The sequence below is a fragment of the Vespa mandarinia genome, chromosome 15, assembly GCF_050613455.1.
Source record: "Vespa mandarinia isolate Hongniang chromosome 15, ASM5061345v1, whole genome shotgun sequence".
Taxonomy (NCBI): domain Eukaryota; kingdom Metazoa; phylum Arthropoda; class Insecta; order Hymenoptera; family Vespidae; genus Vespa; species Vespa mandarinia.
This window is the reverse complement of record NC_140824.1, coordinates 1,945,389-1,962,500: the sequence shown is the minus strand read 5'-3', so window position 1 is coordinate 1,962,500 and position 17,112 is coordinate 1,945,389. Positions and strand designations below refer to the sequence as shown.

Below are 17,112 nucleotides of genomic sequence, written 5' to 3'. Positions count from 1 at the left end.
ATCGTTAATATTAAATCATATAACGATTAAAGTTTTAAATGATTAGAAATAATAAATTAAAATATGAACATTGTCCTTGAATTTTTACGAGCTTTGACGAAAAAAAAAAAAAAAGAAACGACAAAGAAAAAGAAGAAGAAGAGGAAGAAGAAAAAGAGGAGAACGAAAAATTAAAACAAAAAAAAAAGAAAAAAAAATTAAGAAAAAAGGATTAAAAAAAAATAATAAAAAAAAAAAAAGAAAAATAAGACAAAAAGAAAAAAAAGAAAAAATTCTGTGCATCGCGTCGTCCGACAGGAGCGGACTTGTACCTGAACGTATGCAGATATCACAAATCAGTACAAATGTGCGCCTGTTGAATGTATTCACTTTTTCCTCTCACGTTCACCGTGTGAACATGGTAATGTACAAAAAGCGACCTTCGTTCAACCAAACTCGACGACGCTCTCAAATATAGTTCGATACAAATTTAAAAAGAAAGAGAGAGAGAGAGAGAGAGAGAGAGAGAGAGAGAGAGAGAGAGAGAGAGAGAGAGAGAGAGAGAGAGAGAGAGAGAATAAATAAGATATTAGAAAAGAACGTGTGTGTGTGTGTGTATATGTCTTTATGTGTATGTGTATGCTCGAATGAGAGAAAAATATCAGAAGAAATAAATAAAGAAGAATAAATAGAAAATGATTACGAATAAGTGTATATGTTATATGTGTGCGTGTATAAGAGAAATAGAAGACAAAAGAGAGACAATCGATCGATCTATCGATCGAAAAATACTTTGTCGAGCGCTATTCTGTCCAGCCATTGCCGCCTATTGTTCAAACTGTACGTGTAATCACAACACAAACATATATATATATATATATATATATATATATATATATATTTCATATGATAAACAAAGGAGAATTAGTAAACTACTGCATTGAAAAAATAGAGGGATAATGTAAAAATACGTACGAGCGAAGAAATTCTATGTAATATAGTTAATATTACATAATATGCGCGCGCATCAAAGCACACACACGTAACGCAAAAATTATATATATATATATATATATATATATATATATATATATAAATTTAATGAAAACAATTATATTATTATATTAAAAAAAAGGAAAAAGTTAAAATGTATGAAGTACCACGTGAGCGAATCGCGGCGAGTATAGAGAGATAATTGATCATGAATTTTTAGAGTTAAAAGATAAATAAAAAAAAAAGAAAGAAAAAAGAAAAAAAAAAAAGAAAAAAAATATTAGAAAAAAACGAGAGAAAAAAAGAGAAAAGCAAGAATTATTTTCTAAGCGTGCGATTTAGAAAAAGAAGAAAGAAAGAAAGGGGTGAAATTGCGTCGAAATATCTTGGATCTCTCTTTTTTTTTTTGCATAGGTATAAATTTGGAATATAATCAAGATGGAAGTGATGTGTCGTAAATCTTTTTTCTTTTATCTTTTCTTTTTTTTTTTTTTTGTTTTTTCTAATATTTGCGATACGCCGTGTATATGTTATCGATTACTATCGTTCACGTTAATCATCGTTATAATTAGCTAACTAATTAACTAACTAAACTAAACTAAACTAAACTAAACTGAACTAAACTAAACTAAACTAAACTGAACTAAACTAAACTAAACTAAACTGAACTAAACTAAACTAAACTAAACTAAACTAAACTAAACTAAACTAAACTAAACTAAACTAAACTAAACTAAACTAAACTAAACTAAATTAAATTAAACTAAACTAAACTAAACTAAACTAAACTAAACTAAACTGAACTAAACTAAACTAAACTAAACTTAAACTAAACTAAACTAAACTGAACTAAACTAAACTAATCTCTGTCCTTATCAAAACGATTGCCGCTGCCATTGAATTTTTCATCGTCATTGTTGTTGTTGTTGTTGTTGCCATTGTTGTTAAACTAGCCACAAAATGTATACTCGTACGTTACGTGATCGATCAATCAATCAATGAATCAATCAATCAATCAATCAATCAATCAATCAATCAATCAATCAATCAGTCTTTCTTTCATTTTTTCATATGTATCTCGTACAAACGAGAATCGATCGATCGATCACGTACGTATATACGTCAATTTCGACAATTCCGAAAAACGTGCTCGGTATTAAAAATGGATTTTAGATAGTATTATACAATGTTTCACAATATTTTATTCAATTCACGATTAAATTAATTGATTAATCATTAATCGAATCAATTATGATCAATAATTGATATTCTCGTCGTTGTCGTCTTCGTCGTCGTGAAATTAATATTTGCTTTCTTAAATTCTTGTCATTAAAAAAATATTAATTAATACGATAAGAGTTAGACGAGAATGTATCTACGGTAATAATTTGTCAACGATTCGTAGATTTTGTGTCTACGAATAAAACAAATTAATTATTTTATATGTCTACGGATTAGTATAATCAATGATATATATTTATATATATATATTTACTTATCTACGTAAAGATTCATTCTTCAATGATTGAAACTCGCTAATTAATTGACTAATTATTTTCTAAGCACAAATCATTGACGGAACAATTTCGTAGATTCCTTCTCTCATTTGATCGTTTTAATTAATTTTTTCTAATTAATTTTCCTCGTCTCTTGATCGTTTTAATTTAATTTTTCTATAATAGTAATAACAATAATACTAATAATAATAATAATAATAATAATAATAATAATAATAATAATAATAATAATAATAATAACAAACATGAATTTCAAGACGATAAGAATTTCAATGATAGATCATTTCAATTCAATTAATAATTAAATGAATAAATTTATCGCGATCATTAATAAAATATTGTTAAACATCGGTATCCTCGATAAGAATCGATCAATCAATCGATCGATCGATCGATCGATCGATCGATCATTCGTTTAAAATAAAAATGTGTCATGATTAATACGATATTCTAAGTTTGCGTCTATCATTCGAAACTAAACGATATAAATAAATCTATAAAGATTTTTCGTAAAGGATCTTTCTCCTTAACGAATCGTAAATTCATGTAATTATTTCAAGATTATCATTCATTGGATATAGATCATCCAATTCTCACGTTATCCCATCGCATTTATCGTGATGTGCTCTCATTAAACTGTTTCTATAACGAATCCATGAGAAACTGTCTTCTCATTATATTAACCTGATCTTTTTATTATACGTCTATAAAATGCTTGAGATTTTCTTCATATTGAAAATTCATAGAACGTAGAGAGAGATCAATTTTTATTTCTTCGTTTTTTCTTCTTATTTTCTAATTTTTTTGTTTTCATTTCTCTCTCTCTCTCTCTCTCTCTCTTTTTTTTTTTTTTTTTTATAAATAATTTCCAAATGGAAAAACGCGATTTGATATTCGACGTACTAATGCATCAATGATATGATGCAAGTAAATTTTATGCATTTATCTTAATAAGAGAAAATGAGAATGAGAATGAGAATATGAGAGAGAGAGAGAGAGAGAGAGAGAGAGAGAGAGAGAGAGACGATGATCAGTATAAGTTCACAAAAAAAAAAAAAAAAAAAAAGGAAAGGAAAAAGGAAACTGTTGTGTTATCAATTGACCTAATCGCACGACGCAATGAATATGCAATTATTTAAACAATCCTCTCATTTATATTCCACTGATATGTTGTAATTTAAAAAGCAAAGAAAAAAAGTTGGGAAAAGGGGGGAGGGGATGGGGAGGGGGTGGGCGTGGGAACAAAAGAAAAGGAAAGAAGTGGGAAAAAAAAAGAAAAGAAAATAATTGAAGCAACTCTTTGAACTCGCCGTATCACGCTTGCGTGGTAAAAATTGTACGCGCAAAATGAAATCATAATAAGAACGTAATGTATATGAAGCTACTGTGATGTTACTGTTGAATATATAAAAAAGAAAAAAAAAAGAAAAAAAAAGAAAAAATAAAAAATATATATACACAAACATATACGAGCTAGTGTCTCATTGATTAAGTTGAAACAAGTTTTACGAGAGAATTCGTTTTGGATATATTTTCTTTTTTTTTTCCTTTTTCTTTTTCTTTTTTTTTCTTCCTCTTCTTTCTTCTCAAATCAGTTTTTCTTTTTTTATCGTCGTTCGATTTATTTGAATCTTATTGCCGCGCGAATCATGTTCTTAAAAAAAAAAAAAAAAAAAAAAAAAAGAAGTGAAAGTTATACGAAATGTTTCTTTCTTTTCTTTCTTTTTTTTCTTTTGGGTCTTTTTTCTTTTTTTTTGTTTTTGTTTGTTTGTTTTTTTTTTTTTTTTTTTTTTTTTTTTTTTTTATTTATTTACAATTCAACAAAATTCAAATATCATCCAAAAGTCTTTGTACAAACAAATAACCGCAAAGACTTGGATGGATTTTTTTTTTCCTTTTTTTTTTCTTTTTCTTCTTTTTTTTTCTCTTTTGTTTTTAATTTTAAATTATACCCGTCGTATGAAAAGATCGTTATCGACTAAAACTGTTAGTACAATCATGAATATTGTTTCATACAAAACTCACTTATCACAATTAATTATGTTTAATACCCTCTAGTGCAATTTGCTTGATTCAATGAATTGTTAAAACCATTATGATTCATCTCACGGATTATGAACAGTTTTTCTTTCTTTTGTCTATTTCTTTTTCTTCTTCTTTCTTTTTTTTCATTTTTTTGTCTTTTTCTTTTTCCCTTTTTTTTTTTTTTCTTTTTAATGCCAGTTCATAATATCACGTTATTATATACAATCTTTATATAGTTTGATATCATAACACTTCCAGAATTCCTGAAAATAATTTCATAACAAATTAACATTGGCTTTTTAGCCACTTTTTAATATCACTTTATTATTTAGCCTTAACACTCCAATCCTTCAGTCCAATATAGACACTTTGGATCTATCCTAACTTGGCGTTTTTTCATTGCCGCCGAGTGTTGCTCAATTATTTCCCTGTGAATAAAGATGTGAATCAATATGGAAAACGAAGGAAATCCATCATTCTGAAATTAACAAACTTTCTCCCTAGATCCTTCAATTACCTATTTAACGTTATGATATATTGTCCTTTGTAGTAGTTAATTAGATTCAAGTTTTGTAACGTCGATATCACATCTTCCTTTTTGATAGACGTTAAATCACAGATTTCACTTATAGTTATTTGTGGCTTTTCATTTTCGACTATTGGTTTAATGTTCAATAATATATCGAGTATCGTATGGGTCCAATAACTTCGATACGATAACAAGCCCAAATCGGATAATGGCTTTTCTGGAGATCCAGTTTTACCCTCGAATTTCGAGAGTTCGTAGGAAAATTCTATTAATAATTTTCCATATCCTTTTCTTTGGTACGGTGGCAGTGTGAGAATACATGCTACGTTATGATCCTCCGGTGATTCTTTCTCTTTAGAAAAATATCCAACAATGTGAAAACCTCTGCTATCAAAGTCAGTCATAACGTAGAATAGAAAAGGGTCAGTGTCGTAATACAATGTCTTATGATCGAGAAATAATTTTGCTAATAAACATAAATTTTGTGCGTAATTTTTGTTCTTCCTACCATCAATTTCGAAAAACGAAATAGACCCTTTTCGATATATCTCATTTCCCGGTGGATGACGTAAATTACACTTTGCCAGATGCCTCTCCAAACACTTTCTACTTTTCCTATACTTCAAGCAGAATTCACATATATATATACACGGAAGATTCACCATCTCTTGTGGATATGGACTGAAATACCATGGTTTTATCCTATGACGACCTAATTCTATAAGTTCAACATTTTTCATTCGTGTGACAACATCATCGTGTTGATGAGAAACCAATGAACCAGTAGGTCTTGGACCTGTAGTTTGAGGTGGGCCATCTTGAGAATCCTCGTTCTCTAAAAACGTTGACTTTCTCTTCTTTGACATTTTCTTTTGTAATGCTGCTTGTAATACAGCAGTACCATTTAACGGTTTATTACTAACACTACTAGGACTAGAAGGTCTGCTTTGCACTTGCTTTTTTGGAGTACCTGCTCCTGTTCCAGGAGCTGTGCCATCTCGTTGAGGATATTGAACTTTTCTAGTATCCAAACAATCTTCAGTTACCCATTCATCTAATCGTTTATTAACTGGAAAATTATTTTCAATATAGACCAGTCCACATTAAAAAAAAAAAAAAGAAAAAAATATAGACATTAGCTTCATTCAGGAAAACTACTTACAATCAACATAATGCACGTAATAACATCTGATACCATGTATGTCCTTAACACTGATAATTTCAGCTAGGGCTGTGAATAGTAAAATTACTATTATGACATAATGTTTAAAAGATTAATAATACTATACGATATTAATATCATGAACGATTGATTTACTTCTTAGATAATTCTCATTGAATTATATGAAATAAAAATGGTTGCTAAATATAACCTCAAAATATTAAAACTATTTACTCTTTATACTTCGGAAAACTTTTAATTGTATAATATATATGAAAATTTATAGTTTTAACTGTATACATACGAGCATATATTTTCTATAGAATTTTATTTGAATATGATATGAATATAATTGAAACGAATCTTTGATTATGTGATGGACAATATACGACAAATATAATAAAACCTAACAATAATGTTCTAAAAATAATGACAATTTAGATTGAAAAAAGAATCTAATGATTAACTAACTCACGCCAATCGTCTGTTCCATGCATTTTGACTGGCAAACGACAACCTTCCACAAGTGAATTCTGAAAGAGGTTAGAATATCGTGATACTTCGAAAACAAATTTTCTTATTCGCTTTTTAAAGAATTTCATTAATTTTAATAACTATCACGTTATTAAACTTACCACAGAATCGTATATCGTTTCATGCTCATTGTGTTCTTCGATCATTTTAATTGAAATTTACAAAACCAAACACTACACACTTTTTTGTTTTAAACTTCTACGAAACTACACAAGTACCACACCACTTATACAATAAATCCCTTTGACTATGAAGAGGACATAGAAAGTAAAATCTAGGAGAAAATTCTGATCTTTTTATATTGGTTGAAATCGGGCGAAACACTAGACTTACTTCGAATGAGTTGATAAACTGATATTGAGGTCGCTATCTTAGTTTCATTCATAATACATATACCTGACATATTTATGAGTCATGACTTATGAACGTTTTACGATATTTCCAAGTAAAATTTAAACTTCATGATAAAAACATAACCTAGTGTTGAATAAATATATATATACATATATATACATATATATATATATATATATATATATATATATATATATATATTGTTTACATACATATATTTCTCTACGTATAATGCAAGTATATCGACTCTGTCGGAAAAAGTAATATATGAAAATTAATTCTAGGTTATTTTTTTTTCTTTTTTAGTAAAGTTCCAAATACATGTTAGTTGTCGAATAAATTTGTAATTTCTTGATAATTCGTATTCTTAGAAATATGCAAATGTTACAAAATCATATTTATTTGCAATTCTACAAAATCAATGCATCATCCAAATCTCTGTACAAACAACCACAAAGTTGTATAGATAGAATTTTGTTAAAAAATTTTTGCCATATTAAAAGATTGCTATTGACTAAGTAAAACGAAGATTGTTTTACGTATAACTCATTAATTACATTCATTAATGTTATAATCTCACAAATAGTACAATCTACTTGATTCATTGAATAATTAAACCACTATGGTTCATGTCACGGACTATTAAAAGTCTTTAAAATATCAGACCATAAGATCGTATTATTATGTACAATTTTGTAGAGTTTAAAATTATACACTGTCACTTCCAGTACATCTGAAAATAATTCTAATACAAATTAACGTTGGGTTATGATCATTTTTAAAATCATTTCACCATTTAGCTCTAACACTCCAATCTTTTGGTGTCCAATGAAGACACTTTGGATCTATCTTGACTTGGCGTTTTTCCATAGATGCTGAATGTTGTTCGATTATTTCTCTGGAAAAGACGTACGTCAGTACAATGACTAGAGGAAATCCATTGTTTTGAAATTGACTAACTTTCAGTCTTATATTCTTCATTTACCTATTTAATGTTACAATATATTGTCCTTTGTAGTAATTAATTAAATTCAAATTTTGTAATGTCGATATCACATCTTCCTTTTTAATAGATGTCAATTCACAAATTTCACTTATAGTTATTTGTGGTTTTTCATTTTCGACTACAGGTTTAATGTTTAATAATATATCCAATATCGTATGAGCCCAATAACTTCGATAAGATAATAAGCCCAAATCGGATAATGGCTTCTCTGGAGATCCAGTTTTACCCTCGAATTTCGAGAGTTCATAGGAAAATTCTATTAATAATTTTCCATAACCTTTTCTTTGGTAAGGTGGTAGAGTAAGAATACAAGCAACATTATGATCTTCTGTTGATTCTTTCTCTTTAGAAAAATATCCAACAATATGAAAACCTCTGCTATCAAAGTCAGTCATAACGTAGAATAAAAAAGGATCAGTGTCGTAATACAATGTCTTATGATCGAGAAATAATTTTGCTAATAAACATAAGTTTTGTGCGTAATTTTTGTTCTTCCTACCATCAATTTCGAAAAATGAAATAGATCCTTTTCGATATATCTCATTTCCTGGAGGATGACATAAATTACACTTTACCAGATGCCTCTCCAAACACTTTCTACTTTTCCTATACTTCAAGCAGAATTCACATATATATATACAGGGAAGATTCACCATCTCTTGTGGGTATGGACTGAAATACCATGGCTTTATCCTATGACGACCTAATTCTATAAGTTCAACATTTTTCATTCGTGTGACAACATCATCGTGTTGATGAGAAACCAATGAACCAGTAGGTCTTGGACCTGTAGTTTGAGGTGGGCCATCTTGAGAATCTTCGTTCTCTAAAAATGTTGACTTTCTCTTTCTAGACATTTTCTTCTGTAATGCTGCTTGTAGAACTGCAGTACCATTCAATGGTTCACTACTGACACTACTAGGACTAGGGGGTCTACTTTGTACTTGTTTTTTCGGAGTAGCTGCTCCTGTTCCAGGAGCTGTGCCATCTCGTCGAGGATATTGAACTTTTCTAGTGTCCAAACAATCTTCAGTTACCCATTCATCTAATCGTTTATTAACTGGAACATTATTGTCAATGTAAACCAGTTCATAATAGAAAAATATGGACATTAAGAAATAAACTACCTACAATCAACGTAATGCACATAATAACACTTGACACCATGTACTTCCTTAACACTGATGATTTCAGCTAGGGCTATAAATAATTATTATGATATAATATTAGAGAAGACATAAGTATTATCTGTTTGTGATTGATAAAAAAGAAAAACAAAAAATGAAAAAAGAGAAGAAAGAAAACAAAAAAAAAAAGAGAGAAACATTAAACAAAAGATCTTTAATAATCAACTAACTCACGCCAATCGTCCGTTCCATGCATTTTGACTGGCAAACGACAGCCTTCCACAAGCGAATTCTGAAAAAGAGGTTAGGTATGTAGCAATCTTCGTAGGAACTTGTTTTTATTTTAATTCCTTCAACAAATGTTTATAATTAATAAATATCTAAACTTACCACGGAATCGCATATCGTTTCACGTTCGTCGTGTTCCTCGATCATTTTAATTGAAAAATTCACCGAATATAACACACACACACGCACACATTAACTTTTGTTTTAATCTCCTACGGTACTAACGCATGCCACGCCATTTAAACAATAAACCTCTTAGGTTATGAAAAATATATAGATGGTAATACATATTACAAAATTCAGATCTGTTTCTATTGGTTGAAAATGGACGATATGATCCAATTTAGTACGAACGATTGTTGTAAGATGGCGCTACCTTCGGCATATAATTTACAGAGACGTTATATGCGATCGGTGGTATGTTTATAACTCATGATCTCTGAGGAAATGAAAAAAGTTTCGTATGAAATTGATCAAATTGAAAATCAAACGTAAATTTGGATCTTTCGAGCGATTTTCTTATCAACTTTTACGAAGAAGATCTGAGGTAAGACAAGAGATAAAAACAAATTACTCGGGATAATAAAGAAAATTTTATTAAAGATAGAGAAAAAAAGAAAAAGAAAAGGAAAGAATTTCAATAAGTCACATATTATACATACGACGTATACGTATATTTATTTTACTTGTATACAATATGAATGATAAATATGAAAGAAAAATAGAAACGTAGAAATTATCAAAGGGTAGGATTAATGAATCCTTACTATAAATGCGAAGTAAATGTTACAAAGTTTTACAGTAGTTCGAAAGCATTATCATCCTAGCTATTATAATACTTCCACTGTAATACGTTTGCGTGAGTGCGAGCGAGCGAGCGATGTTGCTTGCTAACGAAGCAAGATCGTACGGTACGTTGTAATTAGGAGAATACATTTACTAGGTAATATAATTGAAGAGAACCGAAAATTTAGTCGTTAACATTCTCGCTAGAACGATTTGTAAAATTAGTCAATTTCATATATATATATATACACCTATATATACACCTACATATACTTATATATATATATATATTTATATTCAAGTATGGTGTAAAACGTTAAGAGAGGAGATAACAATCTTTTCATCGGTACGATAAAGTTTAAGTCTTTTGAGAGCTTAAAAAAACATCTTGTATATATATATATATATATATATATATATATATATGTGTATCTACATACGTATGCATCTATGCATGCATAATTGTGTGTATATATATATATATATATGTGTATGTATGTACTTATATATCTACATATGTGTAGGTAGTAGGTAGATACATTATGATATACCTTTAAGAGAATCACGTAGGAACTTATCCGCCATACATTTTACCGGATATAAATTTCTTTCATCGCCATTATCACTTTTAAATATCACTTTAACGTTGGAAAAGCGAGTCGTTCGATCGATCGTATCATATCGAAAGCCCACTAGCACATACCGCTATCGTACGAGCCGCACCCGGGGCTCTACATACGTCCCTGTGTCTATCCTATCGACATACGTATATCTATGAATATATATATATATATATATATATATATATATATATATATATATACACATATATATGTATATGTACGCATGTGTGCAAGTATGTGGTGTATGTCTCTCTGTGTGTATGTATAATCTCTCTCTCTCTCTCTTTCTTTCTCTCTCTCTAATTCTGTCTCTTTCTATGTGTATGCAATACCACAAGCTTGTACATATGTGCAAGACACATAAGTGTACTCTCGACGGGCATACATAAGGGTTGATAGTGCTCGTGCAAGCAAGCCGCCCTTATATGCAGGGCGTGGTCAGGGTCCACCAATCAGAAAGCAGGGACTCTCTTCGGTAAGGCCAAATCGAACGAAGTAAAAATTTCAGCGGTCGCGTCAAACGCCAACGTCAAACGGGATGAGCACGGTTGATCCCAGGCTTACATTTTCCTTACTTATCCCTACGATCGAACTATACGATTTCTTTCCAACTTCTTCATCTTCTTCATCTTCATCTCTTTCTTCTTCTTCATTCTCTTCTTTCTCCTCCTCTTCTTCTTCTTCTTCTTCTTTTTCTTTTATATCTTCGTATTCGTATTTTTATTTGTTTTCGTCCTTCTCTTCCTCTTCTTTGTATTTTTTTCAATCTAAAGAGAGAGAGAGAAAAAGAGAGAGAGAGAGAGAGAGAGAGAGAGAGAGAGAGAGAGAGGTGAAAAGAAACAATAAAAAAAAAAGGAAATAAATTTTCTAGATTTTCACGTTGCTAAGTGTCATTCGACACGTAACAATTGAAAATTGTGTTTTTTATTATAGGTCCTTACGTTACTATTTTTATTAATTTTTTTTTTTTTTTTTTTTTTTTATTATTGTTATTATTATTTATTTTTATTCCTTTTTTCTTTAAATATACAATCATCCCTTATTAAATCGTCACCGAGACAATATGACGTCTTTAACATAAGATTGGATATGCACATAAATGTGCGTATTGAAATTAAATAATAAAAATAGCCTATTTATTTATATGTAAGTAAATAGATATTTATACATAGGTATATGTATATAAATATTCTTATGACGAGTATTATTTATGGCGATATTATTGAATGACACTATTGAACAATATTATTATTTATTATTATTAAATTTTATATTTCACATTATTGTTAATATTTTTAGCAAAGGGATAACAGGATCGTTATAAAGGATAATAAATTTTTGAGGCATATTTATATGAGTATAAATGTTGTATGGGTATAGGATATTTTTTAAATAATATGAAGTATTTATATAAATGAAAATCATTATTCTCTCTCTTTCTCTCTCTCTCTCTCTCTCTCTCTTTCTCTCTTTTTCTCTCTGTTTTTAGTATAATTATTAATTAATCCTTTCGTATAAAGAGAAATATCATAAAAGAGTTTCTGAAGCATAAATAATCTTGACCTTAAAATAGGCATGCGAGTAAAAGATTTGTCCAAATAAAAATATTATTATTCTAATTATATATGTAATAAATATTTGTAAAATATAATCGAAGAACACGTACACATTATCGCTTGATTTATTAATGAATGTTATTTATATAGCTATACTATATTGAATATTGAAGAGATATTATTTTTTATTATTAAATAATACAAAGAGTGCTATTAATAATAATAATAATAATAATAATAATAATAATAATAATAATAATAATAATAATTTATTATAATTACTATGTTTCTTTGTATAGAAAGAATGTTCGAATGAACATATTTCAAAATGGTAAACTGATGACAAAAAAAAAAAAAGAGAGAAAGAGAGAGAGAAATACATAAGAATAAATATCAGATTGAAACATGAATTAAACTAGAATCGAGTAAAGTTCAAAATAGCGGATTTTTCTCAATAATTATATACATAAACAATTAATTCATGAAAATATTAAATAATAAAAAATGTTGAATTCGTTAAATAGATTCAAACGTAATTTCTCCTCACGCATTATAACCGTATAAGTTCGAATATAGAAATGAACGATTAGATTATATATCATAGAGAGAAAATGCTTTTAATCTATGAAATATATCCCATCGAATTTAACGATATTGTGAAATGAACGGTGTAGAATAAGAAAAGGACACCACGACGAATAATAGTATACAGAGAAATAGAGATAGAGATAGAGATAGAGATAGATAGATAGAAAGGGAGGGAAAGAGAGAGAGAAAGAGAGAGAGAGAGAGAGAGAGAAGAAGGGTACAAGGAACAGGGTCTGCATTTAATAGCCATAGTGTTACCTTCGAGGCCTTTTGCCATTAAGAATCCCACAAGACCATCTCAGTTACTCCTTGTCTTTCTCCCTTCTCCTCACACACCCTCTTTCTCTCTCTCTCTCTTTCTCCCTCTTTCTCTCTCTCTCTCTCTCTCTCTCTCTCTCTTTGTATTACCTTCTCCTCCTCATCCTCCTTCTCCTCCTCCTACTCCATCTCCTTTTCCTTCTCCTCCTTTTCCTAGTCCCGACATATTACGCTGTGCCTCGGTAACGCGAATGTAATACGTGTTCGTAGCCACCTATAGCTACACATTGCTCGGAGGTATATCCCGGTACACTAAAATCATTAGAGACACGTGCGCTTCGTAGCGCGCAGAATCCTGTCTCTTGCCATTAGAATGCTTAGATAGTCTCTCTCTCTCTCTTTTCCTCTCTCTCTCTCTCTTTCTCTCTTTCTCTCTATTCTATCCGAAGATCAATATCAAAACAAGCTTCTCTCTCTCTTTTTCTCTTTTTCTCTTTTTCTCTTTCTCTCTCTCTCTCTCTCTCTCTCTCTTCCTATTTCCTTTTACATATTCATTAAATTTTTCGAAACTTCATATTGATAAGAAAATGATGGTATATTATAGAGATTAGAAATTAGTGGATCTCTCTCTCTCTCTCTCTCTCATACATATACACACACACACACACTCTTTTTCTAATTCTATCTCTTTCTCTTCTAATTTTCTTTTACATTCGTTAAAATTGTTTTGAATTTTATTATTGGATCTCTTACCGTATCTTTTTCTCTTTCTTACAATATTTTTTTCATTTAATATTCGTATTCTAAACTTTATATAGATAAAAAAAAAGGAAATCTTAAATATTAGAGATTAGAAATTAGTAGTATCCTTTGTCTATTTTTTTTTTTTTTTTTTTATTCTATCGAGAGATTATTATCAAAAGAAACTTACCCCTTCTCTCTCTCTCTCTCTCTCTCTCTCTCTCTCTCTCTCTCTCTCTCTCTCTCTCTCTCTCTCTCTCTCTCTACCTAACTCTTTACCTCTCCTTCTGTTCATTTTCTGATTTTTCTGAACTTTATATCGATAAGAAAAGAATTACATACATACGCACACATATATATACACACAAACACACACATATATATATTACAGAGATTAGAAATGAGTAGATTTTTCAAGGTACCTATTACCATTTCATTTCTCCTTCTTATTTTATTTTCTTTAACTCGGTGCACATTGCTCGATCTCAATTTATCCATAAGACTAGTTCGTCGTCGTCGTCGTCGTCGTCGTCGTCGTCGTCGTCGTCGTCGTCGTCGTCGTCATCGTCGTCGTTCTCGATGCCGTCGATTTACGACGAGGACGTTAACGGTGAAGAGCGCGGGAGGTTGGATTGGTGGAGAAGTTGAGGCGGACGATGGTTGTTGGGGGGGTGGTTGGGGTGGAGGAAGGGAGAATAGGGGATAGGTAGTAAGAGGATAGAGGAAGCAAGAAGAAAGGAAGGAGAGGGAAGGGGGAATGGGTACACGACGCCTCGCACATACAATCTTAAAGCGTATACATACTTTTCGAAAATTACGTTGCCCTTCCTTCTTTTAGCGGTGAGCGCGTACGTAAGAGGCCGAGAACTCGAAAAGATGGAGAAAGCTGAACGAAAGAGAAAAGAAAATAGAGTACGAGGGAATAAAAAAAAGAGAGAGAGAGAGAGAGAGAAAGAGTGTGTGTGTGTGTGTGTGTATGTGTATGTGGAAAAAAATGAGCGAAAAAATGCGTCGTCGAGGAAAGAGGAAAGAAATAAGAGAGGAAGAAGAGGAGGATGAGAAGAAAACGAGCGAACGAGCTTACGAAAGAGAAAAAGAACGAGAGAGAGAGAGAGAGAGAGAGACAGAGAGAGAATATCGTGTGGTTCTTCGTCGCGCTGCTTAAAATTCATAAGGCGCTCTGTTTACTTACTAAAGATACGCGGCTTGCCCGTCTCGTCCTTAGCAAAGTGTCTTCGAGAGACGGCATGAGGAGAGAGGCCGTGCTTTATCGCGGAAAATAAAATTATTGGTTGCATTTTTCTCACCCTTCTTCCTCTTCCTCCTCCTCCTTCTTCTCCGTCCGTGCCACCTACTCTTTCCCTCCTCCACCTCAGTCCTCTCGACTTTCTCGTTCTTGCAAACCACCACCGCCGATCGCCCCACCGTTCCCTCCTACAACCTCCTCTCGTTTTTCATCTCACTCTATCTCTCCTGACTTCTTTCTCAACATTCTCCAGTCTTTTTTTTTTCTTTCTTTTCCTTATTTTTCTTATTTTTTTTTCTTCTTCTTTCCTTTTTTTTTCTTCCTTTTTTTTCTTGCTTTTTTTTCTCTTCTCTCTCTCTCTCTCTCTCTCTCTCTCTCTCTCTCTCTCTCTCTCTCTCTTTTTTTTATCGCTGAGTACCTACGAAGAGCCACGTTTTTTTCCTACTTCTTTTTTTCTTCTTTACTTCTTTTTCTTTTTTCTTTTTTTTTTTTTCCTCTCTCTTTTTCTTTTCCTTCTCCTTAATCGCGACGGCGTGTCGCGGATCCAAGAACGAATCGTCGCAGCTTCTTCTGGAGAAGCGCGCGGATTTTTCAAGCGGGATTTTAAACGTGCCCCGAGGCCCTCGAGAACGCACGCACCGAGCCGTGAAAGAACTTCCTTAACCCTTCTTTCTTTCTTCCTTTCTTTCCTTCTTTTTCTTTTTTTCCTTTTCATTTCTTCTCTCTCTCTCTCTCTCTCTCGGTCTCTTTTTCAGCCTTTCCTTCAGTCTCTTTTTCTTTTTTTCTTTTTCTTATTAGCTTTAAGACGATTCGATTACGTTCAACCATTTTTCTACTTACCCAGTTGATCGTTCTATTAATTAGATCGATCATTATTGATTATAATCGATCGAATAATAATAATTTCGAAATAAATTAGTCTCCGATTTGCCAATAAGGATTATATGGTATTAAGAATATGATTTTGAAATCTAAGAAACGCGTATAATGAAAGATAAAGTTGTTCGTATGTACATATCTATTGTTCGATATCGAAGGGTTGGAACTAACGAGAAATTCTCTTCTTACCGATTTTCGATCCGTCGTATCATTCATGTCACTGCATTATACTTGATATATATATATATATATATATATATGTAACCGTAGATTCATAGAATAAAGAATTTTATATGATACTTAGGTAGATCATTATGGAGAGTACAATGTGCGTATATTATACCACATCAAAAGGAGAAACTTTAGGAAAAGATAGGATGAGGATCGGCCTCGAGGGTAATTAGCTTCTGAACGTGACAGTCACTTACTGATATACAGCCCTTTCGTGAAAATATATAATATAATATAATATAATATAATATAAGATCCTTTCTTCTTAAATATATATATATAATATATATATATATATATATATATATATATATATATATAAAATAAATTGCTGCTAGAGTTACAATAATTTCTAATTTTTTTTAAATGAACATTGAAACGAACATGTGTATATATTATACGTACAAATGTATTAGTGTGGAAATATAGAAATATACATTTTATATATATATATATATACATAGACACACCATATGTATATAATATATAATATATAATATAAGCATGGTAGTATCCGTAACGTACTTCCACGCTTTCACATAAGGCGTTATAATCTCGTTGCTCTGGGCGACGTCGAATAAAGTACTCATGGTACGTCGGTATAACGCGAGGCACCAACTATTAACTCATTAGTCGAAGTTCTTCGTATTATCGCATTCTCTTTGAGACCGCGCCGGTGTTCTCGTACTT

At 30.9% G+C, this 17,112-nt stretch overlaps 2 protein-coding genes across 3 annotated transcripts; both read right to left on the bottom strand.

Moving 5' to 3' along the window:
* Positions 1–4,384: 4,384 nt before the first annotated feature.
* On the bottom strand, positions 4,385–7,171 carry LOC118444633 (histone acetyltransferase Tip60-like). Its single transcript, XM_035873089.2, has 5 exons — positions 6,841–7,171; positions 6,681–6,738; positions 6,206–6,274; positions 5,032–6,112; positions 4,385–4,942 (listed from the first exon to the last, which is right to left on the bottom strand). The coding sequence occupies exons 1-5, from the start codon at positions 6,883–6,885 to the stop codon at positions 4,849–4,851; spliced, it is 1,347 nt and encodes a 448-aa protein (XP_035728982.1). The 5' UTR covers positions 6,886–7,171; the 3' UTR covers positions 4,385–4,848.
* Positions 7,172–7,410: 239 nt separating this feature from the next.
* Tip60 (Histone acetyltransferase Tip60) lies at positions 7,411–9,759 on the bottom strand. Of its 2 annotated transcripts, none has more exons than XM_035873088.2 (5): positions 9,617–9,759; positions 9,457–9,518; positions 9,231–9,299; positions 8,079–9,159; positions 7,411–7,991 (listed from the first exon to the last, which is right to left on the bottom strand). In XM_035873088.2, exons 2-5 carry the CDS (start codon positions 9,476–9,478, stop codon positions 7,883–7,885), a joined length of 1,281 nt encoding a protein of 426 aa, XP_035728981.1. In that variant the 5' UTR covers positions 9,479–9,518; positions 9,617–9,759; the 3' UTR covers positions 7,411–7,882. The 2 variants fall into 2 exon arrangements, with proteins under 2 accessions (XP_035728981.1, XP_035728980.1); XM_035873087.2 differs by having other exon boundaries at positions 7,419–7,991; positions 9,461–9,518.
* Positions 9,760–17,112: the final 7,353 nt, after the last annotated feature.

Bases quoted from the DNA above. Each gene is read 5' to 3' on its own strand.
- LOC118444633 (XM_035873089.2), bottom strand. From the start codon at position 6,885: ATGATCGAAGAACACAATGAGCATGAAACGATATACGATTCTGTG. The intron at 6,113-6,205 runs GTAAGTAGTTTT...ATAATTTTCCAG, and splicing joins TTACGTGCATTATGTTGATT to TTAATAAACGATTAGATGAA. The intron at 4,943-5,031 runs GTAATTGAAGGA...CTTTATTCACAG, and splicing joins TATATCATAACGTTAAATAG to GGAAATAATTGAGCAACACT.
- Tip60 (XM_035873087.2), bottom strand. From the start codon at position 9,661: ATGATCGAGGAACACGACGAACGTGAAACGATATGCGATTCCGTG. The intron at 9,519-9,616 runs GTAAGTTTAGAT...CCTCTTTTTCAG, and splicing joins AAACGATATGCGATTCCGTG to AATTCGCTTGTGGAAGGCTG. The intron at 9,300-9,460 runs GTGAGTTAGTTG...AATTATTTATAG, and splicing joins GCATGGAACGGACGATTGGC to CCCTAGCTGAAATCATCAGT.